The 27,900-nt window shown below is 63.5% G+C and overlaps 3 protein-coding genes across 8 annotated transcripts in view; 1 reads left to right on the forward strand and 2 right to left on the reverse strand.

Moving 5' to 3' along the window:
- CNN3 (calponin 3) overlaps positions 1-3,297 on the reverse strand; it is a 27,205-nt gene extending 23,908 nt beyond the window's left edge. The window contains exon 1 of the mRNA XM_045586814.1: positions 3,279-3,297. The gene's annotated coding sequence lies outside the window, so the exon portion shown is untranslated. The remainder of the gene's footprint in view (positions 1-3,278) is intronic.
- ALG14 (ALG14 UDP-N-acetylglucosaminyltransferase subunit) overlaps positions 1-5,302 on the reverse strand; it is an 8,773-nt gene extending 3,471 nt beyond the window's left edge. Inside the window, exons 1-4 of one of the 2 annotated variants that reach the window (XM_045586819.1) lie at positions 4,821-4,989; positions 4,070-4,221; positions 3,181-3,452; positions 2,036-2,167 (exon numbers count right to left, since the gene is read on the reverse strand). In XM_045586819.1, coding sequence (XP_045442775.1) covers positions 2,036-2,167; positions 3,181-3,390 — 342 coding nt within the window. In that variant the 5' untranslated portion in view covers positions 3,391-3,452; positions 4,070-4,221; positions 4,821-4,989. Of the gene's footprint in view, positions 1-2,035; positions 2,168-3,180; positions 3,453-4,069; positions 4,222-4,820; positions 4,990-5,021 lie in introns of those variants that run through there. The other variant, XM_036452833.2, reaches the window with a different exon arrangement.
- Positions 5,303-5,364: 62 nt separating this feature from the next.
- Positions 5,365-27,900, forward strand: part of LOC118727414 (TLC domain-containing protein 4) — a 35,440-nt gene continuing 12,904 nt past the window's right edge. The window contains exons 1-3 of one of the 5 annotated variants that reach the window (XM_045586816.1): positions 5,365-5,668; positions 10,817-10,982; positions 21,225-21,226. The gene's annotated coding sequence lies outside the window, so the exon portion shown is untranslated. The other 4 variants (XM_045586815.1, XM_036453189.2, XM_036453188.2 and 1 more) reach the window with 4 other exon arrangements.

The raw sequence follows: 27,900 nt of genomic DNA on the forward strand, positions 1-27,900 counted from the left end.
CTCCGCCCCCTCCCCCTCATCCCTCCCCCTCACCTCCCTCCCCCTCACCTCCCTCCCCCTCCCCGCTCACCTCCCTCCCGCTCACCTCCCTCCCCCTCACCTCCCTCCCGCCCTCCCGCTCACCTCCCTCCCTCCCCCTCACCTCCCTCCCGCTCACCTCCCTCCCGGGAGGAAGAGGCCCAGGCGCCTGCGGCCGCAGCTCGAGGGGAAGCGAAGGGCCGGGCCGGGGACGGAGCGCGGAGAGGGCGAGGAGAGAGCCCGTGTTCAGGCTCTGGAGGGCCCCCCGCGTGGAGAAACCCGGCCACTGGAGGGCGCTCTCCCGGACAAGCAGCCCGCCCTCTGCTCGGCTGGGCTGGGGCCAGTGTGGACGGAGCGCGGCGTGCCCTGCTGGGGACCGGGACTGGCTCAGGGCCGCGTCTCCCGGGGCCGGCCTCCGCGGGGCACGCTCGCTCACGCAGGCTGCTGGACGGCGAGCGTGAGTGCGGAGGGGCCCGGGCGCGGCCTGATTGCTCCCGCTGACTGGCTGGGCCTGGTGCCCCGGCGCCCCGGCTGGGGGCACCGGTCGGCGTCCTCTGCGCTGGCAGAGGTGACCCCGATGCGGGCCTCTCTCCCAGCATCGCCAGGCTCCGGCTTATCGCCAGCAGGTGGTCGGCGCCAATCCACAGGCCGAGAGAAGGCGGTGAACTGCGCAGACAGGGCCCGGAGCCGCCCGCGGCTCACCCTTCCAGCGTGGCTCTGGGGCTGAGGCCGACCTCTGAACCACAAGGTCACGGTCCATTCCGGGTCAGGGCACAGGCCTGGGCTGTGGGTTCGATCCCCCGTGGGGGGCGTGCAGGAGCAGCCGGTCCATGTTCTCTCACGGCTGATGTCTCTCTCCCTCTCCCTTCCTCTCGGACATCCATGAAATGAATTTTAAAAAGTCAGCCTCCGGCCGCGGCCGGGAGCCCACGCTCCACGTGGACCGGCGGCTGCGGGAACCTGGGCCCTCCCAGCTCACACTGGGAGGAGGCGTGGGAACCGGGCAGGTGGCATAACGGGCGTCTTTCACGAGGCCGAGGGAGCGTGCCCGGTGAGGCCCGCACACAGGGGCCCCCATGCCCGCAGCTTCTCACGGAGCCCGCACCCGGGGGGACCCGTCCTCTCATCCCCGCGCAGAGCTCTGCTGAGAGCCTCATCCGCACAGGAGCCGGAGCCGGAGCCGGCCGGCTGGCTCTTCAGGCTCTTCCGCCCGCACCCTGCCCCAGGCCGTGGGCCAGGGCGTCTTTGTTTCGGTGGTGACTCACCGCTGTTCATTCACTCCCTTTCAAGTCACCCCGAAGCCTGCGGGGGCGCTTTTCTAGGGAAGCCGTGGGAAACCAAGATGCTGGCCCCGCTCGCGGCCGCCGCGGGCTCCGAGGGAGCGTGGTTCCTTCCCGATGGATCCCACGCCCGCCGAGGCCTGCGTGCCTCCCGCTCACCTGCACGCGGCTCCCGGACGCCCGCCCGGGCAGCGGCGAGGGCCAGCGAGCACGGAAACCCAGCGCCCGCTCAGAGCTGTCCCCGGGCCACGCGGGCTCCTGTCCGCAGGCCGCGGGCTCCGCCGGGGCGGGCGGGCGGGCGGGCGTCCGGGCGGCCTCTCCCGGGATGGCTGGCCCTGCCCCGCGCTGCCCCTCGGCGCCGCCCCCCCCCGGGCGCTGGGCGCTCAGGGCGCTTCCTCTGAAGACCTCAGCCCGGCCTGCCGCGGGCGCCCCGCACAGGCCCTCCCTGCACGCCCGTGTCCGCTCCTGTCCGTTTCCCAGGGAAACGCCCGTGTGACCGTGCCCGCACCGCGCTCGCTCACCGTCTCGGCAAACACGAGGCTGAGGAGGAGGCGCAGAGCCCGGCTCTCCCCGGCGGCGAGCCCAGGGCCGGCCACAGGGCGGGGCCTGGGCTGGTTAGACACACGGACCCGGGGAAGGGCTCGCGGGAGTTCACGGGCGGCCGGACACACGGGCCCCGTCGTGTCCGCACGGCCAGCCCCGGGGCAGGGACGGCGCGGCGAGGGCGGCGTACGTACCAGGTCCGGCCGCACGCGCAAGGTGAGCGGCAGGGAGAGGCAGGCGGCGTGCAGCGTGGTGAGCACCGTGGTCAGCCAGGGCTGCCGGACCTCGCGGCTCCGGGGGATGCGGTGCAGGAAGTACCGGGGCGCCTGGGGAGCACAGACCCCGCTCAGTGACCTCAGCCAGACCCGCTCCGCACACGCAGGCCCTCCCACTGGGGAGCCCGAGGCCTGGGTGGGGGTGCCTGGTGAGGGATTCCTAGATGAGGGGGTGCCTGGGTGAGGGGTGCCTGGACGAGGGGTGCCTGGCTGAGGAGGTGCCTGGATGAGAGGGTGCCTGGGTGAGGAGGTGCCTGGGTGGGGAGGTGACTGGGTGAGGGATTCCTAGATGAGGGGGTGCCTGGGTGGGGAGGTGCCTGGGTGAGGGGTGCCTGGGTGGGGGGTGCCTGGGTGGGGGGAGCCTGGTGAGGGGGTGCCTGGTGAGGGGGTGCCTGGGTGGGGGTGCCTGGGTGAGGGGTGCCTGGGTGGGGGGAGCCTGGGTGGGGAGGTGCCTGGGTGAGGGATTCCTAGATGAGGGGGTGCCTGGGTGAGGGGTGCCTGGGTGGGGGGTGCCTGGCTGAGGAGGTGCCTGGATGAGAGGGTGCCTGGTGAGGGGGTGCCTGGGTGGGGGTGCCTGGGTGAGGGGTGCCTGGGTGGGGGGAGCCTGGGTGGGGAGGTGCCTGGGTGAGAGGGTGCCTGGGTGAGGGGTGCCTGGACGAGGGGTGCCTGGGTGGGGAGGTGCCTGCACTGGGTCAGCATTGAGCGCCAGCCTGATTCGCAACGCGGGGTCCGCGCGCCCCCTGGTGGCGACAGCGGGTGCTGCCGGTGGAGGCGGGTCCCGTCCCTTCCCGAGCCGCTGGCTGAGGGCCCGTCTCCCCGCCTCTCCCCGCTGACGCCGCAGAGCCCGCCGAAGCCACGGGAGCCTTTGCGGCCGGAGAGCAAGCCCGAGGGGCCCGGGCTGCTCCCAAAGGCGCGGAGCCGGCGCACCTCCCAGAGCTCCGCGCCCCCGCGTCCGGGCTGCCCTCCCGCCTCCCGCCTCCCGCTCGCTGCGCGCGCCCCCTGGTGGCGGCGGGCGGGGTGCGGGCGAGGGCTGGGAGCGGGGGCGGCGCCCTCGGAGGCCCTACCTGCGGGCCTGGCGGGCATCTCCGGGCGGGCGGAGGGGCCTGTTCGGTGGGGAGAGAGGTGCGGAGCGCCCGGGTCAGGGAGGGCGCCCCGATCTCACCACCGCTCCGACCACGGGCCCGGGCTCTGCTTGCCTCCTCTCTCCTTCCCGTCCCACACCGTCTGTCTGGGAATTCCATTTCCTCTCCTTTCACATCCAACCGCTGCCCCATGGCCGTCCCCACGGGTCTCCTCCTGTTCCCAGCCTCCGTGCGACACAGCAGCCCCGGCCTGTCTGAAAGGCAGGCGGGCCGTGCCACCCGGGAGCCGGCCCTCCAACCACGCTGACTGTGCAGAAGCCCTGCCCTCCGGCCGGGCAGTGCCGTGTGTTCTACGGCCAGGGGTGCCAGGGGGCGGGCCTCGGGGGGGACACTCTCCCACTTTGGTGCTGGTTGGTGACAGACACACCTGGAAACCCTCCTGCCGGACACAGACTAACGGCTGTAAGGAGAACACATGTATGTGTGTGCATGTATTTGTCTGCACTGGGAGCCAGGACAGGAGGTGCCGGGACCGGGCTGGGTCTCACTGCCCTGCAGGTTCCGGAGGCCACGGCTGACGGCCGGTGACAGACACGCCCCGTCATGGGGAGGCAGTGCGTGGGGCTCCGGCCGCTCGCTCTTCTGCTTTCTAACACCCGTGTCCCTGGCGAGCTCTCCCACTTCCTCACCCCCCCCCCCCACCCAACCCCTCCTCACGGACATGGAGGGCAACTCCCATTATGCTGGCAGCTCACCCTTTGCCCCTCATCCTTCTCCCCGACCTGCACCTTCGCTGACCTGCCTCATTGTTAACAAGTTAAACTCAAATGCACGATTCGAAACTTTCTTAGGAATAGACGTGGTCACTTACCACGCCGCTGGGGTCTCTATCAGCTCGACTGAGCTCAAAGGCATGTATCTTCTGGGCGCTGATCTCGTCGGTGTCGGCGAGGACGTAGTGTCTGGGAGCGTAGGCGGCGGACAGGTGGCCCAGCAGCCTCAGCAGCTCGGTGGTGTGCCCACCTGGAGGGGGGGGGGGTGGAGGCCTTAGGCGGAGAGACCAAGGGGCACGTCTGTTTGACCGTTACACGAATGCACCAGCCCGGGCGTTTCCCAACGGCAGAAGGAAGGGCTGGGAAGTGATGGGTGCCTTTGCGGTGTGAAAGGACTTCCATGCGGGGAGGAGGAGAACAAACGTGTGAAAATGAACTCAGCACTCGCAGATTTTATTCCTACACGGACACAGGGTGTGCGGTGTGTCTCTGCGGAGCTGTCACTCAAGATCGGAGCGCCTTGCAGGGCCGGGGACCCATCGACACGGGTCGCCGGGCAGGACGGCCTGTTGCTGTGCCTGCGACGGCATGTCCTCAGTGCGGCTGTGCCACGGGTGCTGGGTAATGGTTTCCTCCTCGTGGGCTTGGTGTGTGTATAAATATGGCAATTCACCGCATCTCATCTATCAGGAGCCCTTAGCCAAACACCAAATGCCTAGATTAATCACGAAACCCAGCAGTTTATTACTCAGGGAAATTGCAGGTTAGCATCAAAGGGCTTCGGCGTCCTCTCTGCTCACTCATAATTTATTAGAAAGCTGCACGCCGCGGAGAGGCTTAATTACTAACCCGTGCAAGGTACTCATTTGCCATTAAAGTCGCGGCCCGGAAGCGTCGGCCCAACTGCCTAGCCTAGAGCCTGGCTGGGGGCTGGTTCCGGTGACGCAAAGAGACTACAGCTCCCAGGATGCAGTGCGCACAAAGCGCGGAGGAGACCCAGGGACGGCGTCGCAGTGCACTCCGGGGTTTGTGGTCCCGCCCCGTACTTACCGGACCCGGCCACCGCCATGAGACTGACGGATTCCCGGGGTACAACAACCCGGGAGTGAAGCACGAGCCACAGCCGCAGGGCCAGGGCCACTACCGCCGCTCCTGCGGCCGCCGCGAGGATAAGGACGCACCCCATTCAACGGAACTGCGCATGCGCGCTGCCCTCCGGCCAGCCCAGGGGAGCGGTCAAAGTTCAGGAGCTACGGGCCCTGAGGAGACTCAAACCGGCCTGTGCAACGTCATGCTGGGCGGGGCTCCGGACCGGAAGCGGAAGTCCGACCTCTGAGGACTGTGGCTGCGGCTTGGCCACCGCGAGAACGGAAGCTCTTATCCGGAAGTTAAGCGCCTGAGAAGATGCATTTCCGCCCGCGATGAGGTCAGGCCACCTGCGTGCCCTGAGTTAGCCAGGGATTCCCGCTCCACCAACTTAGCGAATCCCACGTGAGCCCCAGCGGCACACAACGCTTTTGATTTTCGTTTTTAAATGCCGGGGGGAGTGTTTCTGTTGCACACGCAGGCATTTACTGGAAGTGTTCGCCAGTGAGAGGTACTTTGGTACAAAGGATTCAGGGCCCTCATCCTGACATCACCCCAATGCTAACAGGAGCCCCCGGATTGGGTGCAGTAAAAGGAGAGACTTTATTCAGGTAAACAGCTTGCAAACCGGGGAAACAGCCTCTGATGGCAACCATAAGCGTGCTACTGGAGGCAAAGGGGAGGCTGCTTTTCATAGAGAAAGTACTGCCCTGGTTCCTGATTGGTCCACTTTTATGCAAATGAGAAACTAAAATTTGCACAGCGTGATTGGTCAAGTTAGTACTATCCCTATTGGTTGGAATCATGGGTTCTGATTGCTTGTTATGGAGCTGCTCTGATTGGTCTGCTCAGTAAAGATGCAAATCTATAATAATAAAAGTGTAATATGCAAATAGACCGATTGGCCAAACAGCAGAACAACCATCCTGATGACCACACTCTGACAGGCACTGGTACCAGGCCAGCCAAGGCGGGTGCAATTAGTTGGGGGGTCCTGCCTTCACCCCACAATCTCCCTGCGGAGGGAGGCCCAGGCCACCGGCCAGCAGGGCAATCCATGGGGGTGGGGCTCCGTGATTGCCCCAAAGAGGGAGGCTCAGGCTGCCAGCCAGGGCACTGCAGCAGGTGGGAGGGGCCCCCTCTGTGGGGCGATTAATCCAGGGACCCCAGGGCTGCAAGAGGGTGCAGGATGTGCTGAGGTGACTCTCCCCTACCCCCACCCCCAGGGCACAAATTTTATGCAAAACTCTGATTGTCTGGGGCAGGTCTCAGCCCCTTGATAAGGTGGGCTCAGCTGGCAGGACAGCACAGGAGGCTGGCCGCTCAGTCCACGCCTTTTCCTCCCATGTGCATCCTGCGTGGGAGGCCTTTGCAAACAGTGGCCGCTGGACTCTGATGTCGAATTTGAGCCCAATGAACCCCAAGGGGTCCTTGGCCGGCTATATGCCTTCTCCGGGTCAGCAGTCTAAATCTCCTCTTTCTCAGCACGATAGCCTTTAACTTTCCTGGGCGTTTCCACAGATCTCAAACCAGGTGACCACGGTAATCACACGAAGGTGGTCAAGTCAAGTAATGCCACGGTCCCGAGAGGAGTGAAGCTCAGTGGCTCCCGGTGGCCGGATAGAGAAGGCACCACCTGCACTTAGTAATATCCAGTTAGTCTTAACACAGAGCCAGCCGCACCGCCCCCACCCCACTCGGGCTTATCTTCATGTCTGGTTAACCCACATTGCAGCAATAGAGCCACACTAAGATTGCAGGGGCCCCCTCACCCCAAGTGTCATTTGTCCTTGGTCTCTGATAAACCCGGAGGTGAGATAAGGAGCATCGTTCTTCAGCACGCCCACATTCAGTCTTCCCTCATTAACCCTCACCCCTTCCTCCTCACCTCGGGCCATCAGGCAAATAGCCCCCTCTCTACAGATTAGGAGATGGATTCTGTAACACGGAAAGGGTTTCCCTAAGATGAGTTGGAGGTGGAGAAAGCTTATCGTTGTGGGCTTTGAAGCTAGTGCCCCTTAGATTTGATGCATTCGGCATCCCCCGGGCTTCCAAGCACATCGCTGGGAGCGCAGAGGCAGGGCCCCGACACGGTATGAAACCAACCTAACGGTAGAACTGGGGACGCAGTTTTCCTCCGTCTGCCCACTCTGCCGTTCCCAGCACTGGCTTCACCGGAAACGGTCGCCCTCTTCCTTCCGTGGAGATGGGAGCGGTCTCAGATCCTGCATCCAGATGAGGCAGTCTCCGGAGCCAAAAGGGAGGTCATTTTTTTTTTTTTTTTTTTTAATGGGAGTGAAAGGGAGTTCTTTCATTTTAAAAATATATTTTATTGATTTTTTACAGAGAGGAAGAGAGAGGGATAGAGAGTTAGAAACATCAGATGAGAGAGAAACATCGACCAGCTGCCTCCTGCACACTCCCCACCAGAGATGTGCCCGCAACCAGTGTACATGCCCTTGACCGTAATCGAACCCGGGACCCTTCAGTCCACAGGCTGACGCCCTATCCACTGAGCCAAAACGGTTTTGGCTGGGAGGTTATCTTGTCACCGGTTCTTTTCCGAAGGGCGAGGCGGCCTTTTCCGGAAGCCCTCCTGGCACACTTCCTTTCTGTCCTCCTGGCATTACGGGTGTCACCTGTTCGTAAAGGGATGTGACCTCGGGCCGGCTGGGGTGGGGGGGGGGATGACATGACCAGCAACTCACCTGTCGTCCCTGGCCCTGGAGGGAGGGGACGGGTGGGTAGGAAAGTCAGAGTGTGGCGAGCACGTGTGTGAGGTGGCTTGGTAACCCCCCAGGGAGTACCCGGGCATGCCACCCATCACCAGGCTCTAGGCCTGGCGTTCCCCATGGCCCTGCCCCCTTGCCACCGCCACTGCCTGTGCCCAGGGGAATCGCAGCTGGAGGAGGGGGAGCAGGATTAGGAGGTGCCGGTCGAAGCAGAGAGTCAGCAGGGTGGAGCGCAGGCCTGAGGGCCGTCCCGGCTTATTTGGATTAAGGCGAGAGTCGGAGTGTTCCGTGTTCCCGACAAGAAGGTGGAGCCCGCAGGGAGGAGGGGTGGGCTGGAGGCCACGGACAGGGGGGTTTGGAGGGTGGTGAGGGCTCGGCGGGGGTCAGGTGGGGGTTTACAAGGACCTGCAGAGCTAAGGGCCAGGAGGGTGATGGGACCCGGAGGTCCGTGGGGACTGAAGCGATAGGGCGACCCGTTTCCGCCCAGTCCCAGCGGCACCTCGGGCGCGCACTGGCCCAGTCCTGGCTGCAGGGTGAGGCAGCTACAGCTGCCACCCGGCCGTGACTTAACAATGAGGCTGCCTGTGGGAGCCGCACGCTCCTGCAGGGCCCCTGGAGGAAGCACCTGCCCGCCCGCATGGGCTGCCCCAAGGCTGGGCCGCTGGGGACCCTTCCCGTCGGACCGCGGCCGCCTCCCATCCTCACGAGGGCAGCCGGGGGCGGGTGACCTCCGTGAAGGCAGCCAGGGAGGCCTCCGTGCTCGGCGCTGAGCCGGCCCCGGACACGGTACGGGCGGCCTGGGAGGGAGTCCAGGCCGGGGCCCCGGATGGGACGTGGCCCTCGGTCCGCTGGCTGCCTGCTGCCCGCTGGGGGGTCTGCAGGTCGGGGAGGCGGGGACAGACGGTCACCCTAGTGGCTGCTGAGACGTCTCTCCTGGTCAGACGTGCTCGTGGGTGTTTAAGTCTCAGCCTTTCCCGGCCGGCCCCTTCCCATTCACCGGGAGCTCGCCCTCGGAGCAGCCGTGCGTGGCCGGTTCTGACGGCAGCCCACGAGGCAGGCCAGTGCCGCGTCTTGTGAGCGAGAACATCAGGGGTCGGGAGTCGTGGCATTTGCTCGGGGTCACAAGCCGGGGGTGGCAGGCGCTCTCAGCCAGGCTCCAGCCCGTCTCCCGGCGCCATCGGAGGTGGTCACAGACGTGCCCGCCCGGCCGGGCCACTCGTTCGCAGGAATGAGGCGGTGTGAGCGGCGCGGTGCTCACTGCTGACTCGTGAGGCGCAAACCGACCGGGAGGAAACGGTTTTGAAAAAGTGGCTTTTCACAGGCCAGTCAAGAATAGCTTTTCTGTTTTCTAGCTTTTTCTCCAAGTACAAGGGCACCAGATTAGAGGTACAGACAGACGTATGTCTGTGTGTCTGTGTGCATACATACTGCTCCTTTTTATCCTCACCCGAGGGCATGTTGCACCGACTTGAGAGAGAGGGAAAGAGAGAGGGAAAGAGAGGGGAAAATATTGATGTGAGAGACACACATCATCCATCGGTTGCCTCCTGTACATGGGATCGAACCCGCAACCCAGGAGTGAGCCCTGACTGGGACTTGAGCCTGCAGCCTTTGGGTGCGCAGGATGATGCTTAGACTAAAGCTTACCAAATATTGAACATATAAAACAAATACATATATTTAGATACGGGATACTGTGTAAGGCAACTTACTTGATCTCTTCAAAATATTCTTCTAAAAAAAGTACTAAAAGGAAGGCCCAGCCAGCATGGCTCAACGGTTGAACGTGAACCAGGAGATCACGGTTAAATTCCCAGTCAGAGCACATAGCTGGGTTGTGGGCTTGATCCCCCGTGTGGGGCATGTAGGAGGCAGCCCTGGCCAGTGGGTGCGCAGGATGATGCTTCCACCCACTGGCCAGGGCCTGTTGCTCCTGACTCACGCCACGCTTACGACTCCTGACACTGACAGCGACAGCGACAGCAACATCGTCAGTGACAGCGACAGCGACAGTGACGTCGTCAATGACAGTGACATCGTCAGTGACTGACATCATCAGTGACAGTGACGGCGACAATGATGGTGACAGTGATGGTGACAGTGACAGTGATGGTGACAGTGACAGTGACAGTGACATCGACAATGACGGTGACAGTGACATCGACAGTGACAGTGACATCGACAATCACGGTGACAGTGACATTGTCAGTGACAGTGACATCGACATCGACAATGACGGTGTCAGTGACAGTGACATTGTCAGTGACAGTGACATCGACAATGACGGTGACAGTGACATTGTCAGTGACAGTGACATCGACAGTGACGGTGACAGTGACGACAGTGACAGTGACGGTGTCAGACACGCATTCTCTCCCCGTGTCTGTGTCTCAGATCCGCCCTTCCAGACTGTTCCCAGAGCCCTGGCCGCAGGCCTGTGAGCCACACCTGCGTCAGACCAGACGTTCCACATTTGACCAGACGTACAGCCTCCTTTTAAGACCCCATCCCAGTGGGCCGTGCCACCCCCCTCACCCTCGTTCCCGACCCGGCCCAGCCGCTGCCACCCCTGCACGGCGGTGTCTGCATTCCCTTCAGGCCGAGAACTCGGAGGACACAGTCCTGCTCCCGCCCAGCAGGGCCCCTCTCGGACCCGGAGTGACTGTGCCCACAGCCCCCCGCAGCGGTCCGTCCGCCCCGTCTCACTCCGAGTCACAGCCCTTTCCTGCCGCCACGGCTGTGTCCACACACACACACACGGCCCGGGCCTGGCCGGCGTGCTCCGGCGATGGGCGCTGACCTGAGAACCAGGAGGTCAGTAAAAATATAATTAAAAAAGGAAAGAAGCACGCACATTGCGTTTTCACTCCTCGCTGACTAGACACCACCCTCGACTCTGTGTGACGGACGCAAACCCCGGCAAACCCGCTGCCCTCCGGTGCCCGCCGCCCCCCGCCCCCCGCCCCCCGCCCGGCCCAGCCGCCTCCCTGACCCCGGTGACCTCGCCTCTCCTCGCCCCGCCTGCAGGTGAGGAGCCCGAGGCTCTGCCGCGCTGACCGCCTCGCTGTGGCCGCCGTGGCCCCCGCGTGGCTCGGGGCCCCGAGGATGTCGCTCAGGGAAGAAGGCCCCGCAGGCGGAGGGCACGGCGAGAACCGGCGCTGAGCCCACGGGGCACCCGGACCGGCCCCTCAAGGTCAGTGTCGCGCCCGGGGGGTCGCCCTGCGGCAGCGGGCGCTTCTCTCTGCGTCCCCGTCCCCGGGGCAACGTCCTGCTCGACTTCCGCCATCACGGGGTGCCCTCTGCTCGTCGGCAGTCCTCCTCGACGATTCCTTTGTTTCTCTCTATATTTTTTAAAACATATTTTATTGATTTTTTTTTTTTTTTTTTTTTTTTTTTTTTTTTTTTTTTTTTACAGAGAGGAAGGGAGAGAAATAGTTAGAAACATCGATGAGAGAGTCATCGATCAGCTGCTGCCTCCTGCACGCCCCCTACTGGGGATGGAGCTTGCAACCCGGGCCTGTGCCCTGTCCAGAATGGAGCCCTGACCTCCTGGTTCAGAGGTCGCCATTCAGCCGCTCAGCCACGCCGGCCGGGCGTCCTTCCTCTGTCCACGTCCCGCTGGACGGGCGTTTCTGCCAGAAGCCTCTGGCTGTCCTGAGCAGCCCCGTCTCCGTCTGTCTCAGCCCATGGGCCGTGCTGGCTGTCAGCGTGTGGGGGAGGGAGACACCAGCCTGCAAAGTCGGCTCTTTGACGCCGGGTCCGCATGCCCCGGGACGGAGGCGGGCGCTCACCTGGGGGGGTGGGGGGTACGGGAGGGCGATTAACCCCGCACGCCTCTGTGGCCGCTCCTCCCCCCGGCGTGGCCTCCCCGTGCCTCCGTCCTGAGCCCGCGAAGCTCCAGGCTCCCCGTTAACAACGGGAGCAGTGAGACCGCCCGCCGGCCACGGCTCAGCGCGGCCCTGGGCCTCCCCCCTTCCCCTCCGCCAGGGTGTTGTTTTTTTTTTCTTTTTTTGAATTGTACACTTTATTTTTTTTTCATTTTTAATTAAGGTATTTATTATACGTGTACATATCTTACCATTGCCCCCTCCCCACTCCCATACGTCCCCCCCCCCCCCCGAGTTTTGCGTCCATTGGTTGTGCTTACACGCATGCACACAAGTCCTTCGGTCGATCTCTTACCTCCCCCACCTCTCCCTGCCCTTCCCGCTCGCGGCCTCTCTCGCGCCCCTGAGGCTTCTGGGGCACAGAGCGACGCCCCTCTCACACATGGCGCGACCCTCAGTGTGGGCGGAGGCGCGGCCCAGCCCTGCAGGGACCAGGGGTGAGGGACACAGGCCGTGGGTAGGATGACCCCGTGGGGCGGACACTGGGTCCCCGCACGATGCCGCCGAGGGGTGCCTGGTTCCTTCCAACGCCAGCAGACCCTCCCCTGACGCTCGCGGCTCCAGGAGCTGGGAGGGCTGCAGGCACCCTCCCCGCTGGCCCAGGCGAGGCCGAGAACGGGACAGGAAGGGGTGAGGTGATGCCAGGCACCCGGGGACGGGCTGCGCCTGCGGAGCCGGGGCTTCCCCCGGGCAGTGGGAAGCCGCTCCGCGCGCTCGCGGGGAGAGGCGCTCAGACGAGGCGGCGGCGGGGACAGCGGGCCGGAAGGACGCCGGGCGGCCGCGCTGATTTTGCACCTGAGGTTTCCTGGAGCCCAGCCAGGCCCTCCTCTCCCAGAGAGCGCCTGCCCGCAGGCCTGAGGCGCTTGGGGGCGCCGAGCTGGCGTGTGGCCGGGGGCGAGACCAGCGAGTTGGAGCTGGGAGCCGGTGCCACGTGGAGGAAGGAGGGCCTGGGGCATGGGACGCAGGTGTGGGCGGGGATCACGAGCTTGTGTTTATCCAGAGAGACTGTTTCTCAGCCCATTACACAACGCAGCCCGCCCGCCGCCTCCGTGGTGCCGCCTGCTCCACTGGGGCTGGGCATTGCCGGGCTGGGCATTGCCGGGGCGGGCATTGCCGGGCTGGGCATTGCCGGGGCGGGCATTGCCGGGGCGGGCATTGCCGGGCTGGGCATTGCCGGGCTGGGCATTGCCGGGGCGGGCATTGCAGGGCTGGGCATTGCCGGGGCGGGCATTGCCGGGCTGGGCATTGCCGGGGCGGGCATTGCCGGGCTGGGCATTGCCGGGGCGGGCATTGCCGGGGCGGGCATTGCAGGACTGGGCATTGCCAGGGTGGGCATTGCCGGGGCGGGCATTGCCGGGCTGGGCATTGCCGGGGCAGGCATTGCCGGGCTGGGCATTGCCGGGGCGGGCATTGCAGGACTGGGCATTGCCGGGGCGGGCATTGCCGGGGCGGGCATTGCCGGGCTGGGCATTGCAGGGCTGGGCATTGCAGGGCTGGGCATTGCCGGGCTGGGCATTGCCGGGCTGGGCATTGCCGGGGCGGGCATTGCCGGGCTGGGCATTGCCGGGGCGGGCATTGCCGGGCTGGGCATTGCCGGGGTGGGCATTGCCGGGCTGGGCATTGCCGGGGCGGGCATTGCCGGGCTGGGCATTGCCGGGGTGGGCATTGTCGGGCTGGGCATTGCCGGGCTGGGCATTGCCGGGCGCTGCGCCGTGGGTGGTGCTGTCTCCACTCTGCTGCCTGACCCTCCCCCCTCCCACCACCATTCCGGTTGATCTTCCCGACTCCAGATCCCCGGCCTCCTCTTGTCCACAGCCTCGGGGTGCCCTGTGGCAGGTCAGGAGCAGGAGGCTTGCTGAAGATTTGGACGGCACGAGGGGAGTTGTACCATTTAAACCATATGGAGGGCCCGGCCAGTGTGGCTCAGTGGTTGAGTATTGACGGATGAACCAGGAGGTCACGGTTCATTCTTGGTCAGGGCACCAAGAGCTTGCAGGCTCGACCCCCAGTAGGGGGCGTGCAGGAGGCAGCTGATCTGTGATTTTCTCTCATCATTGATGTTTCTCTCTCTCTCTCTCTCTCTCTCTCTCTCTCTCACTCCCCCCCCCCCTCATTTCTTCCTTTCTGAAATCAATAAAATATATCTTTAAGAAAGTAACAGTATGGCCAAAACCGGTTTGGCTCAGTGGATAGAGCGTCGGCCTGCAGACTGAAGGGTCCCAGGTTCGATTCCAGTCAAGGGAATAAGTCCGGGGTTGCAGGCACATTCCCAGTGGGGGGGGTGCAGGAGGCAGCTGATCGATGTTTCTCTCTCATCGACGTTTCTAACTCTCTATCCCTCTCTCTTCCTCTCTGCAAAAAGTCAATAAAATATATTTAAAAAAAAAAGAAAGAAAGAGAAGAAAGTAACATATGGAGGTGTGCGGTCCAGGTGCTCTGCCTCCTGTCCCTCCTCTCTCCTCTCTCCTCTCTGCTCTCCCCCCCCCCCCCACACCCGTGAGGGAGCTGCTCCTGTGACCGCCTCTCCCCCGCTTCTCCCCGCTGACCCTGCTCTCAGCACACCGGCTGCTCATAACGCCCCAGGCTCCTTCCTCCGAGGAGAGTTCTCCAGCCGGCTGGCTGTGAGGGGGCGTGCTGGGACCGGGTGGGTTTGGATCAGACGAGGAGGTGGTCCAAGGGCGGGCGGGGGTGAGGGAGGGGGCAGGAAGGGCGGGAAACCATGGTCAGGTCTTCAGGGCAGGGCAAGCGTCAGCCCTCGATGAGGCTGCAGAGAGAGGAGGCCGCGTCTCAATAGGGAAAGGAGAGCGTGTCTCAGCTACCTGCATGTGTGTGCACGCTCTGCGGTGCTGGACGCACAGTGGGGCTACCTCCACGTGTGTGCACGCTCTGCGGTGCTGGGCGCACAGTGGGGCTACCTCCACGTGTGTGCACGCTCTGCGGTGCTGGACGCACAGTGGGGCTACCTCCACGTGTGTGCACGCTCTGCGGTGCTGGACGCACAGTGGGGCTACCTCCACGTGTGTGCACGCTCTGCGGTGCTGGACGCACAGTGGGATACTTCCATGTGTGTGCACGCACTGCAGTGCTGGACGCACAGTGGGGCTACCTCCACGTGTGTGCACGCTCTGCGGTGCTGGACGCACAGTGGGGCTACCTCCACGTGTGTGCACGCTCTGCGGTGCTGGACGCACAGTGGGATACTTCCATGTGTGTGCACGCACTGCACGTGTGTGCACGCTCTGCGGTGCTGGACGCACAGTGGGGCTACCTCCACGTGTGTGCACGCTCTGCGGTGCTGGACGCACAGTGGGATACTTCCATGTGTGTGCACGCACTGCAGTGCTGGACGCACAGTGGGGCTACCTCCACGTGTGTGCACGCTCTGCAGTGCTGGACGCACAGTGGGATACTTCCACGTGTGTGCACGCTCTGCGGTGCTGACGCACAGTGGGGCTACCTCCACGTGTGTGCACGCTCTGCGGTGCTGGACGGACAGTGGGGCTACCTCCACGTGTGCCCAAGCACAGTGGGGCCACAGAAACGTTTGGTCTGCTGTTCCCGGGACCTGGTCTCTGGCCCGGGGACTGGCTGTTTTCCTTGTCGTTAACCCTCCTCAGAGGACGTTTTCCCATTGATTCTTAGGGAGAATGGAAGGGAGAGGGTGAGACAGAGACATGGATGTGAGAGACACACATCGACTGGTTGCCTCTTGCACGTGCCCCAGTGAAGGCCCCAGGCCGAGGAGGAGCCTGTAACCAAGGTACGTGCCCTTGACCAGAATTGAACCCGGGACCCTTCGGTCTGCAGGCCAATGCTCTATCCACTAGGCCACACCGGCTAGGGGCTGGGATTGGCTGTTCTCATGTAGATGAATCTACTGCCTCAGACTCGGCAGCCTGGGTGAGAGCCCAGTGCATGTGGTTAACACGCCCTTCTGTCGGGAGGACTCAGCCAGGCCCCATGTGTTTGTTGGGCGGCCTCCCCCTTCCTGCAGCCTCTCGTCCTCACCATCCCTGTGGTCCGCCCGAGGGAGCTCAGGCTGCTGCGTCAGGGAAAGGTTGCCTGACTCCGGCTCTTGGTCTCAGCGAGGCCAGCCCGCCAGCCTTCCTCCCTTTGATCTCGTTCTCTTGCTAAACCTGTCATTGTCCTCACCGGCACTACTGTTTGGCTTGGCACCTGCGTTTTCACGCCCCTGCCTGCTTCCTTGGCCTCGTCTGCTGTTTCTGTCCCCACAAATGCATGTTGAGTTCGGAATGTTTGGATCCTGGGGACTGGCCACTCCACCATGCACTCCCACGCTCTGCCACGCTCCCCCATGCTCTGCCACGCTCCCCCACACTCCTCCACACTCTGCCACGCTCCTCCATGCTCTCCCACACTCCTCCACACTCTGCCACGCTCCCCCACACTTCCCCACGCTCCCCCATGCTCCGCCACGCTCCCCCACGCTCTCCCATGCTCCTCTACCCTCTGCCACGCTCCCCCACGCTCCCCCACACTCCCCCACCCTCCCTCACGCTCCCCAACGCTCCCTCACACTCCCCCACACTCCCCCATGCTCCCCCACGCTCTGCCACGCTCCCCGACGCTCCGCCACGCTCCCCCATGCTCCCTCACGCTCCCTCATGCTCCCAGTTCCTGTGGTGAAGTGGGTGACGCTCCCTGTCGCTGGGAAGGCTCGCCGTGGCTGTGCACGGGCTGGTGTCCTGTGGGGTGGTAGATTCGCTAAGCCTCAGGGACTCTCTTCTCCGTCAGATCAGATAATGGTGGTTACTTACTTCCTTATTTATTTTTAAAATATATTTTCATTGAATTCAGAGAGGAAGGGCGAGGGGGAGAGAGATGGAAATATCCATGATGAGAGAGAACCATGGATCGGCTGCCTCCTGCATGCCCCCCACTGGGGATCGAGCCTGCAACCTGGGCCTGTGCCCTTGACGGGAATCAAACCCAGGACCCTACAGGCCTCGGGCGATGCTCTATCCACTGAGCCACACCGGCCAGGCCTGGTGCAAGTTGTTTAGTAGGAGGAAGAAAAGACTTGCACAAAGCAAGTGGCAAACTCAGTTTCAGAGGAGAGATGAGGAAGAGAGACACCTGCCACTCACCGGGAGGACACGGCCTTACAACGAGGGGCACCTTTGGGGGGAATGTGTGTGGGAGGGACACCCGGGCTGGGGAGCAGCTGGAGCAGAAACGGGAGGGAGGGCGGGTGGGCTGGCGGGAAGGCGGTCTGAGCGGGAAGGCACGCGTGCCTGTGCCGGGAGGCCTCCGCCATGGGAGTGGAGAGGCGGTCAGTGCGTGCCCAGGGAGAAACTGGTCCCCAGGCCTGCAAGTCCCTCCTCGAGTCACTGAGTGCCGTGCGGACGGCTGTGCGCAGACGGGAGACGTGGGGGGGAGTGGGTATCATCCCGGCAGGCTGCGTGTCAGGCTGGGGTTTGCTGGAGAGAGGTCGGAGGCTGAAGGAGCCTGTGGGCCGGAACCTGGGCAGCGGACGGGGCGGAGCGGAGGCCCGCGAGGGAAAGGCCTCTGGGAGCAGGAGGACAGAATCCCGCCCCCTGGACGCAGAGGGCGAGGCGGGCGGGAGGCATGCGGTGGAGACTTCTGGGTCAGAGAGAGCGGAGACGGTGCGGAGGCAGTGGGTTAGGTCTGACTGCGTCTCAGGAACCTGGGGGCACACGAGGGCGTCGGCTACGGTTTGGAGCCCAGGAGGGAGTGTTGGTGAAAGTGGCGTTGCTGTCAGCTGTGCCTCCGTGGGGTGCAGTGATCCGAGGGCAGCTTCAATCCTGGCCCCCGTGGGAGGCTGCCAGCTGGAGTGGGAGGAACAGAAGGCAGAAGGCACAGCGGAGACGCCCCAGGGCTCAGGTGCCGGTGATCCCGGCTCGGAGGCAGGCGGAGGTGGTATCGCTGAGAAACTGGAGCACAGGGCGGGCGGAGGACGCCTCCAGCTTGTCCTGGAAACGGGGGTTTCCTTGAACAAACAGGTCAAAGGTGGCCCTTTGAGGAGTGGAAGCAGCAGAGACGCCCACTCACTCCCACTCACCCCGTGGAGGGGGAGGGAGGGCACAGAGCGGGAGCCAGGCAGCTCCTCAGGACCCTTCCGCCTGGGGCGAAGCTGGGGAAACATGGAATCTGGAAAGGAGAGGAGAGGTGAGCTCTGGGCGCAGGGCGCTGGCGCAATCCAGGATGTCGGTCAGCGCTGTGTTTATGTATTGCTTCCCAAGGCAAAGCCATTACACGCCAGAGAGGGGCAGGCCTACGGAACCCAAATTACTTAGGGTTCTATGGCGGCCCCCCTTCATCCGGGGGCGGGGGCCGTTAAAACCCCCAGCGGACACCTGAAACCACAGACTGCACCGAGCCCGATGCATACGGTGTGCTTGCCTGTGCTAGAGCCTGTGATAAAGTCTAACTTCTCAATCAGGCACAGTGAGAGGGCAACAACAACAGCACTAAGATGGGACAGCTGTAACAGGGACACGCCAGGCAGCAATAAAGGCTATTTTCCCCACTGATCTTTAGAGAGAGTGGAAGGGAGGGGGAGAGACACACAGAGAGAAACATGGATGATCAATTGCTAGCCCCCCAAATGCCCGGGCCGGGGCCAGGAGCCTGCAGCTGAGGTGCATGCCCTTGACTGGAATCAACCCGGGACCCTTCAGTCTGCAGGCTGACGCTCGATGTACTGAGCCAAACTGGCCAGGGACAAAAATGTTTTATTTTTTTACTAAAGTGCAAAGAACCCGGGCCTTACGGGGGAGGTATGAAGGCGGCATGCACATCTTCTATATTCAGAAAGATGTCATTCTTGACAGGGCTCACTTCCCACAGATTCCATTGAACCATAGACGGGAGGTAAGATGTTTATACGTGAGAAAAAAAAATGCCATCTATTTTTTTCTTTTTAGCTATTTTTAGGATAGTTCATATGCCCATTTGAATTTTTCACTTATGTATTCCTTTAATTAAGACTAAAAATTTATTGCTTCTCAGCCTTTTGGCTAAGGTCAAATCCTATATAATAAAAGGCTAGTATATAAATTGACCTAATGGCAGAACAACTGGTTGCTATGTCTCACACTGACCACCAGGGGGCAGACACGCAATGCAGGAGCTGCCCCCTGGTGGTCAGTGCGCTCCCACAGGGGGAGCACTGCTCAGCCAGAAGCCGGGCTCAGGACTGGCGAGTGCAGCAGGGGTGGTGGGAGCCTCTCCCGTCTCCAGGACAATGCTAAGGATGTCCAACTGAAGGCTTAGGCCCACTTCCCGCAGGCTCCGGGACTGGGAGAGGGCACAGGTCGGGCTGAGGGATCACCACAAGAGCATGAATTTCATTCACTGGGCTTCTAGTGTAAAAATAAAAATAATTTATATTCTTATAATTTACATTACTTTATAATGATTTAGAATAATCGTAATCCTATCTAATAAAAGAGTAATATGCAAATTGACCATCACTCCAACACACAAGATGGCTGCCCCCATGTGGTCAAAGACGGCTGCCCCTAAGTGGACATAAAATAGCTGCCACAAGATGGCCAGCAGGGGAGGGCAGTTGCGGGTGATCAAGCTTGCAGGGGAGGGCAGTTAGGGGCGACCAGGCCTGCAGAGGAGGGAAGTTGGGGGCAACTGGGCCTGCAAGGAAGGGCAGTTTGGGGAGACCAGGCCTGTAGTGGAGTGCAGGTAGGGGCAATCAGGCTGGCAGGGGAGCAGTTAGGCATCAATCAGGCTGGCAGGAAAGTGGTTAGGGGGTGAGCAGGCTGGCAGGCAGAAGCAGTTAGGGGCAATCAGGAAGGCAGGCAGGTGAGCAGTTAAGAGCCAGGGCTGATTGCTATAACGTGCACTGACCACAGGGGGCAGACATGCTGTAGGATCTGGCCTAAATGGGCAGTCGGACATCCCTTGAGGGGTCCCAGATTGGAGAGGGTACAGGTTGGGCTGAGGGACACACACACCCGTGCACCAATTTTGTGCACCAGGCCTCTAGTTTTAAAATGATTTATAATATATGATAGGAAAGAAAATCACATAAAATAAGGTAAGCAAAAAGAACCCAAAAGACATAGGCTCTTACTCACACAGAGATAAACCACTGTTAATATACTGAAATAGTTTCTTACTGAAAAACAAATGATAGTGCTTTTACTTTTTAAAAATATATATATTTTATTGATTTTTTTACAGAGAGGAAGAGAGAGGGATAGAGAGTTAGAAACATCCATGAGAGAGAAACATCCATCAGCTGCCTCCTGCACACCCCCTACTGGGGATGTGCCTGCAACCAAGGTCCATGCCCTTGACCGGAATCGAACCCGGGACCCTTCAGTCCGCAGGCCAATGCTCCATCCACTGAGCTAAACCTGTCAGGGCAAATGACAGTGCTTTTAAATACTCAAAGAACCTTACCAGAACCTCCTGCCACACTGACACGACTGCTTGGGCCTCACATTTTTCACTAAGTCGTCCTTTCTCACCAACACGCCAGGCCGTTCTGAGGCCACAGTCACTCAGAGGAGAACCGAGGCCGCTTCGTTGCCCCCTTGTTGTGGGAAGAAGCGGCCCTGGGTCTCCTGTTCACCGGACGACTGGCTCCGCTGAGAAGTTCAGGAATTTAAGGAAACACACACTTATCAGAAGAACCTGCCTCAAAAGAATTTTTGTATTTCTTCCCCCTCTTTTTACGTGCGGATGAGTAATTTCATTTTGTGTGACCTGTTTCTTAGAACTGGTTTTAAGAACAAAAAAATGGAAACGGTGCAGTTCACTTTGATGCCTCCCATTTAAATCGGGAAGGGAGCGTTGGGAAGAAGGAAGTTAAGAATAAAGATTTTTGCCAAAACCGGTTTGGCTCAGTGGATAGAGCGTGGCCTGCGGACTAAAAGGTCCCGGGTTCGATTCCGGTCAAGGGCATGTACACTGGTTGTGGGCACATCCCCAGTAGGGGATGTGTAAGAGGCAACTGATTGATGATTCTCTCTCATCGATGTTTCTAGCTTTCTGTCCCTCTCCCTTCCTCTCTGTAAAAAATCGATAAAATATATATATATATATATATATAAAAGAATAAAGGAAAGTGTGAATAATGAAACGGATACTTTGAAAGAAATTAAGCTGCCTGGAAATATGGAGGAGAAAGGGCAGTGGATGCATTCTTCTGCCTCCTGAGGTCGTTGAGCTTCCATGAATTGACAAGTTTCAGCGTTCAGCTCCCACTGGCAGATCGCTGCCCTCTCCGGCAGGCCGGTCCTGTTGCTTGGTGAACTTGACGCGTCTCCAGGGCCCAGCCGGAGGGAGGAGAGCGGGCGTCCCGTGGGCGTCCTTGGCCTTGGCCGCTGCTGCGGGTGCTACAGGATGTGCATAGCAGAGATAACGGTGGTGCAATCAGGAAAAGCAGAACAGCTGTCCGGCCAGGGGAGTCTGGAGGAGGCAGGGTCCCGGGGTCACACTGGCCACATGACCTGCAGGCTGACCCCTCCGGTGCAGGACGCCCACGCCCGGCCTCCGGCCCACGGGGAGCGATGAAGCGGCTGTGTGAGTGCGTAAGGCAGGCGTGGGCCGGACACAGCGAAGCAACTCTGCTGGGATAGGTGTGTGTGTGTTTTAAAATGAAAAAAAAAAAATCATTATTGATTTCAGAGAGGAAGGGAGAGGGAGAAACATCAATGATGAGAGAGCATCTTTGATTGGCTGCCTCCTGCACGCCCCCTCTCGGGGATCCAGCCCAGGCATGTGCCCTTGACCAGAACTGAACCTGGGACCCTTCAGTCCGCAGGCCAATGCTCTGTCCACTGAGCCACACGGGCCAGGGCCGGGACAGGTCCTGGCCCAAGGACACGGTGCCCTGAAGTGCCGCGAGGATCCCTGCAGGAGTGCCCGGGGCTGGGAGGCCTCCCTGCTGAGTGCAGGCTGCTGAGTGCAGGGCGGCAGCTGTGGTCTGTTCTAAGTCAGTCTGGGGTGCATTTCCCCCCTGGGTCGGCAGGGGTAACTGCATCCGCACCCCAGTTTTATAGAGGAAGGCCTGGGCCCAGTGAGGCGCCGTGGGTGTTGTGTGTCCACGCCTGTGTGTGCGAGGTTACCGACCAGCCGCTCCGCAGACATTGCCCACACATGGCCGTCCTGCCAGCGCGGGCGTTTTACGCATCAATTGCCCAGACCTTGCCTCCTGCAAAGCAGGGTTTGTAGCCTGTCAGCGACCCGGCTCGGCCTGAGCGCCTCAGCCTTGTTTTGCTTCATTCAGAGCAGCCCCATCTGTTGATCCGGCGCATTTCGCAGGTCAGGAGAATGACTTGGACGGCAAACTTCCTGCCCGGGCAGCTTGGAATTCCGAGCTGGCACCCGAATGCCCATCCGCCTCCGGGCCTGGGGCAGGGGGGAGGGAGAGTGCGCTCCAGGGTGTTCGTCCCGAGGAGAGACCGCGGGGATGGCACCGCGCCCCTGCCCTCTACCCCTTGCCCCCTGCCCCTGCCCCTGCCCCTGCCCTGGCCCAACCACCCGGGCCCCAGGCCAGGGCCCAGGTCACAGCAACCTCCGCTCGGTGATGAAACCCCGCGCCTTATCCGGGCAGGATCGGGGCCTGAGCGGGCTTAGCTGACGTGGCGAGCCCAGGTACCAGCCGCGCGGGCGGCCCGGGCAGGGCCGGCGACTCGCCCCGGCCCCCAGGCGCCGCCGCCGGGCCCCTTCCCGGGGTCTGGGCAGCCCGCTCCGGTGGGGCGGCCGGAGCCCCGCTCCGCCCGGTCCGGCCCGAAGGTCGGCCCCGCCCCTCGCCGGCCGGGGCGCCGGGAGCGGAGCGGGGCGCGCGGCCGCGGCGTCTTTAAGGAGCGGCGCTGCGGGCCGGCCCCGCACTCAGGCCGCCTCCCGCCCCGCCCGCCCCGCGTCTCCGGGCCCAGGCGCCGGGCAGCCCCCGGGCGCCGAGCACCAGGCGCCCCGCGCGCTCCCGCGGGCTCCGGACGTGGCACAGGTGACGCGTTTGCAGGGCTGGGGGGGGGGGGTGTCAGGGCTCCGCAGACCGGCGTCCTGGGCGGGGGGCCGGGGCGGCTCCGGCAGGTGCGCAGCATCGTGGCCCGCGGGCCGCGCCGGTGGGTCCCCCTCCGCCCCCCTCTCTGCGCTCCGGGCTCAGCGCGGGGCGGGCGCCCGGCATCGGGGAGCGCGGGGCGGGCGCAGGCGCCGGAGCGGGTGGGCGTCCCCCCGCGCCCCTCCCCGCCGGGCACAGAGCCGCCGCGGCCCCGGCGCCGCGGACGCGGTCCGGTTCGGAGTGGGGATCTGGCGGGGGCGGGGGCGGCGCGGAGCCGGGCAGACACGGTTCTGTTGGGTTCTGTGTACGGCGCCGCCCCTGCGCCGGGCAGGTGGGTTCCGCCCGCTGAGCGGGGCCTCGGCTTACCCAGCTGGGAAATGGGCGCGGACCCGCCCGTCCCGCCGTCAGGGCCGCGGGCCGCCGAGTCCACCGGAGGGTGGGCGGGCGCGCGGGGCGGGACCCGGGTCCTGGGCGCGTGTCAGGGACACGGGGCGGGCAGGGCTCAGACCTCCCCCGGCAGCGGGCCCAGGTGCCGGAGCCCCTCTCTCCCTGGGGCGCCGTGCAAAGGGGAACTCCGGCTTGTCTTTTCCTCGCGCGGACCGACCGGGAGTGAATGGCTGCCCCCTGGGAGCCCGGGGCCGGGGGAGCCGGCCAGTGCGTTTGCGTCCCGGCGCAGGGGGCTCCGTGCTGGGCGGGCTCCCACCCGCAGCCCTGGGCCCATCCCGCCTCTCCCTCCGCTGGGCCTGCCCTGCGCCCCCACCTGCTCCTCCTCTGGGGGCCGGCTCCCCGGCACCTTCTCCTCCCCGGCTTCTGTACCCGAGGGTGTTTTTCCATGGCTTTTAGAGAGAGTGGAAGAGCGAGGGAAAGAGAGAGAAACATCCATGTGAGAGAGGCACAGCTATTGGTTGTCTCCGGTAAGCGCCTGGCCAGAGAGGAGCCTGCGACCAAGTCTGTGCCCTTGACCAGAATCGAACCCAGGACCCCTCAGTGCACAGTCTGACGCTCTGTCCACTGAGCCAAACGCTGGCTCCTTTTAAGAGAGTGGCCAGCTGCCCAGGAGTGGCGGTGGCACCGGGCTGAGACTTATAGCAAACTCCAGAGAAGGGGCCTCCGAACCCCTGGGGGCGGTGCAGAGCTGGCTGCTCTCCGTCCTCTTCCGGGACCCCCACCGAGAGGGTCCTCCTGCTCCCAAGGTGAGCGAGGCCTTGGAGCAGGCAGCCCCAGAACCGAGGCCATGGCCCAGCGCAGCGTGGGAGGAGCCAGTGGGACCTGGGGGGGCGGGGGGACGGGGGCGCCCTCCCAGGGCCCAGGTGCCTGGTGGCAGGAGCCCAGGCCGCGTGGAGCTGGCATCCCGTGTGCCTGCCCTTTGGGCCTTGCCCAGCTGCCCTGAAGCCCTAGCCCTGCCACCCGGTCCCCTGCTCAGTCTCTAGAGGAGCCCAGTGTCTCCCCCAAGCCGCGGCCCCTGGAGGGGCGGGAGCCCAGCCCCTGGCTCCCTAGGAAACCTCAGACCTCAGCGTCTCCGCCCCCTCTTCTCAGATGACCGTCCCCCCCACAGACGGGATTCATTTCGCTCCGACAGAGCGTCAGCGGAGTCTCCAGGAGGGAGAGGATGAATTTGTTGTCTGGGGGGACTGTGGCGATTGGACAAGGGAGGACAGGGCAGGGTGGGTGGGGCGTGCTGGACAGCCATGCTGGCCCTGGAGAGCGAGGCCGCGGGCGCACGGCCGCCTGGCTGCGCCGACCCTCCTTCCCGTCACCCGCGAGGAGGCAGGGCCGCGGACGAGGGTGGGAGCGTCTTCCAGCCCGGGCGTCAGGCACCAGCCAGGGGTGCCACCCAGGCCGCGTCCCATCCCCGAGGGAGTGGGTTTCGTAAGGTCGGAGGCGTCTCCAGGGCGGCTTCGCTGTGCTCGTCCTGGACGGAGGCGAAGGCAGCTCCCGGGAGGCCGGTCCTGCCTGAGGCGCTGGTTGAGAGGCGGGTGTGCTCCCCATTCTCAGACCTGGGAGGGCCTCAGAGCCCTGGTGTGCGCAGGGGACAGGCGGGGGCCACGGAGCCGAGGCCTGTGGGTCCCCGGAGAGGCCGGCCTGGGAGCTGCTGGGAGGGTCGGAGCCCGGCTGGGGAGGGTGTGCCCAGGGGACCCCAGGGCAGGCGCCCGGTGGGCTGCGCTGCCCTCGGTTTGGGGCGACAGCACAGCGAGGTGCGTTTGATGCAGAGACGGGGCACCCGGGCCTCGCCTGCTCCGGGTCTGCTCTGGGCGGTCCCAGCCCGGTCTCCGAAGCCGTGCCCGGCGGGTGGAAGCGGGGGCTGTGGGGAGCTGGCTGCAGGGGGCTGGGGGCGTGGGCGAGCACGGTTGTTGGGGAGCTGCCTGCACCGGTCGGTGGGTATCATCTTGTGTTTGGGGGGCAGGACCCACGGTCCTGAAAGGCCGCTGGGCGGGCGGATGGGGGAGGAGACTTCCCACCCGTTCTCTCCCCTTCGAAGCCAAGAAGCCGGGTGCAAGGAGCACCTTGCGGGCTGGAGAGCCGGTCCCGGAGCCGCAGGTCAGAGGGCAGCCATGCCCTCCCCCATCAGGTCCCGGAGCAGCAGTTCAGAGGGCAGCCATGCCCTGGCCTGACGAGGCTGCTGCCCCTGATGTGCACCAGCGGGCTGGGGCCCAGAGCAGGGTGGGGCAGCCCCGTCCCGCTCCTGGGAGTTTGTGCAGAAGCTGACGCAGAATGAGTGTTGCTTTTTGCTGATCAGACGCGTGGGAAGCTGGCTGCTTGCTCAGGGAGCTGGAAAAGGGTCCCCTCGCTGCTCCTGAGCGGGCGGCGATCAGACTGCCTCAGGCTCCATCCCAGGACACACTGGAACGTCAAACCGGAACGTCACTCCTCGGCTCCGGGCTGCCAAGAAAGCTTTTTGGAGAAACGGGCGAGGCGGCATCTGCAGCTGCACCGGATCAATGGCCGCAGCCCCGCAGGCTCAGATTCCCGTTACCGCCGTCCGCCGCCTCCCAGGAGCGCGCTCCCCCGTGGGCCTGGCCGCCGCAGGAAGGCGAGGACGCCACGCCAGGCGCAGCGCCGCGTGGGCGCCCGGCTCCTGTCCGCTGAGCCCCGGGCGCCTGGTGCCCGCCGGCCTCGTCGCCCGGCCGGGTGGTGTCCACTGTGTCCTGCTCTGGCCGCCCTGAATGTAACTGGACATCAGCGGGTTTACCCATTGGGTTTGACCTCAGCGTCGGCCTGAAGGGTCCCGGGTTCAGTTCCCGGTCAGGACACAGGCCTGGGTTGTGGGCTTGGTCCCCAGTGGGGGGTGTGCAGGAGGCAGCTGATGCATGACCCTCTCATCACGGATGTGTCTCTCCCCCTCCTCCCTCTGGGAGCCACAAGAACACGTTTCAAGAGAAGTAGGCCTGCCTGTGCTTGGCTGCGTTCCCACGACCCACCACCCTGTCCCTGCTCCTCGGCCGCTTCCCACCTGCTCCCTGCGCTGGCCAGGTGTCTGCCTCTCAGCGAAAGGTCACCGGGCCGAGGATCAAGTTCACGGGTTTAATCCAGAAATAGCTTCACAAGGACCTAGCGGGTCGCCTGACCGGTGACAGCAGCGCCCAGGGCCGTTCCGGTGCCTCTGGGGGAGGAGGGCGGGCCTCTCGGGCTCTCAGCGCCCCCGCCCAGGCGTGGGGGTGCTTTAGGGGCGGCGCTGTGTTAGAGCTATAACCACGACAGGATATTGTCCTTTAAAAACAGACCGCCCGCCGGCCGGCGCGGCTCAGTGGCCGAGCGTCCACCTAGGAACCAGGAGGTCAGTCAGGGCACAGGCCCGGGTTGTGGGCTCCATCCCCAGTCGGGGGCGTGTAGGAGGCAGCTGATCTAGGATGTGCCTCTCTCATCATTGATGTTTCTCTCTCTCCCTCTCCCTTCTTCTCTGAAATCAATAACAACAAAAAAAAAATATTCTTTAAATAAAGGAAAACGAAGCCAGAAAGCCCTCGCCCTTGGTCCGTGCAGAGAGCAGGGGCTGGGCCGCACGGTGGGCCCCCTGGAGGTGGGAGGTGGGAGGTGGGAGCGCCCCTCGGAGGGGTGCCGAGGCCCCGCCGAGCTGGAGGTGGTGGAGGCGGTGGAGGCGGTGTGTGAGCAGGACCTGGCCTTCCAGAGGGCAGCCCGCCCCACTGTCAGGAAGCTGGGGAGCCTGGGCCATATGGGGTCCGGCGCCCAGGAGCACACTCGTCGGCATCTCGCCTCGGGAGCGCGGCCCCGGCCCACCCAGGCCCTCAGCCTCCCCCGAGCTGGAGCACCAGGCTCCAGCCAACACCGCAGGCCGGGCCACCCAGAGCCGTTTCTCGGCGAGGAGAGGGGGCGAGAGCCACGCTGTCCTCGGCTGCTGCTGTTTTGGTCTCTTGCTCAATAACAAACCGCCCCCAAACCCAGTGGCTCAGAACAATGCCCGCTTCTTCCTCCCGCCGCTGTGGGTGGCGGGGCTCCCTCGGGCTGCCTGCAGCCGGAGGGTCAGCTGGCCGGACGGTCCCGACGGCCTGTCAGCGGTGCCGGGAGCTGGCAGTGCCACCCATCAGCTGGGCCGCACGGCCTCCGTCCTCCGGGAGACCAGGCAGCTGGCGGTCTCCGGGCGGCGCCCCAGGGAGTGGGTGGCAGGTGCGGAAGGCCCCTCAGGCCCACCTGGCCCAGAATCCAACCCGCCTCACGTGACGTCCTATTGCAGACAGTCAGGGCTTCTTGCCTGACTCAGTGAACAGACGGCAGTGGCTTCCTCCCAGGAGCCTGTCTTTCCCGGGGAAACGTGCTCAGAGCAGCTGGGAGGGGGGCTGCACTAACGGTGTCTGCGCCTTCGGGGGAAGGGGCACGTGCTTTCCGGGACGCCTGTTTGCAAAGGGACTCAACACCCGCCCTCCCCGCCCCCAGTGAGCCCAGTGTCTGCAGGGAACTCCAGTGTCCATGGGACACACCCCCAAAGCCAGCTTCCAGGGGAGGACGGGTCTGTCTCGGCGTGGTGTGTTTGTAAAACCGGGACAGCGGGCTGCGCAGTTCGCGGAGCGGGCGACGTCGCCTGGTTCCGGCTGACGCCGTACAGTGTCACTCCGGCCACTGTGCACGGAGGAGTGCTGTCGGCCACGCTGGGTTGTAGCGGAAGAAGCCTCCCCCCTGCCCCAGGTGTTCGTTACCCATCGGCTCCCGGTCAGCTCGGAGGCGGCCTCTCCCGCTTCCCGGCTGCCGTCTCTGCCCAC

This window comes from Pipistrellus kuhlii, unplaced genomic scaffold (genome assembly GCF_014108245.1).
Source record: "Pipistrellus kuhlii isolate mPipKuh1 unplaced genomic scaffold, mPipKuh1.p scaffold_m20_p_24, whole genome shotgun sequence".
NCBI classification, from domain to species: domain Eukaryota; kingdom Metazoa; phylum Chordata; class Mammalia; order Chiroptera; family Vespertilionidae; genus Pipistrellus; species Pipistrellus kuhlii.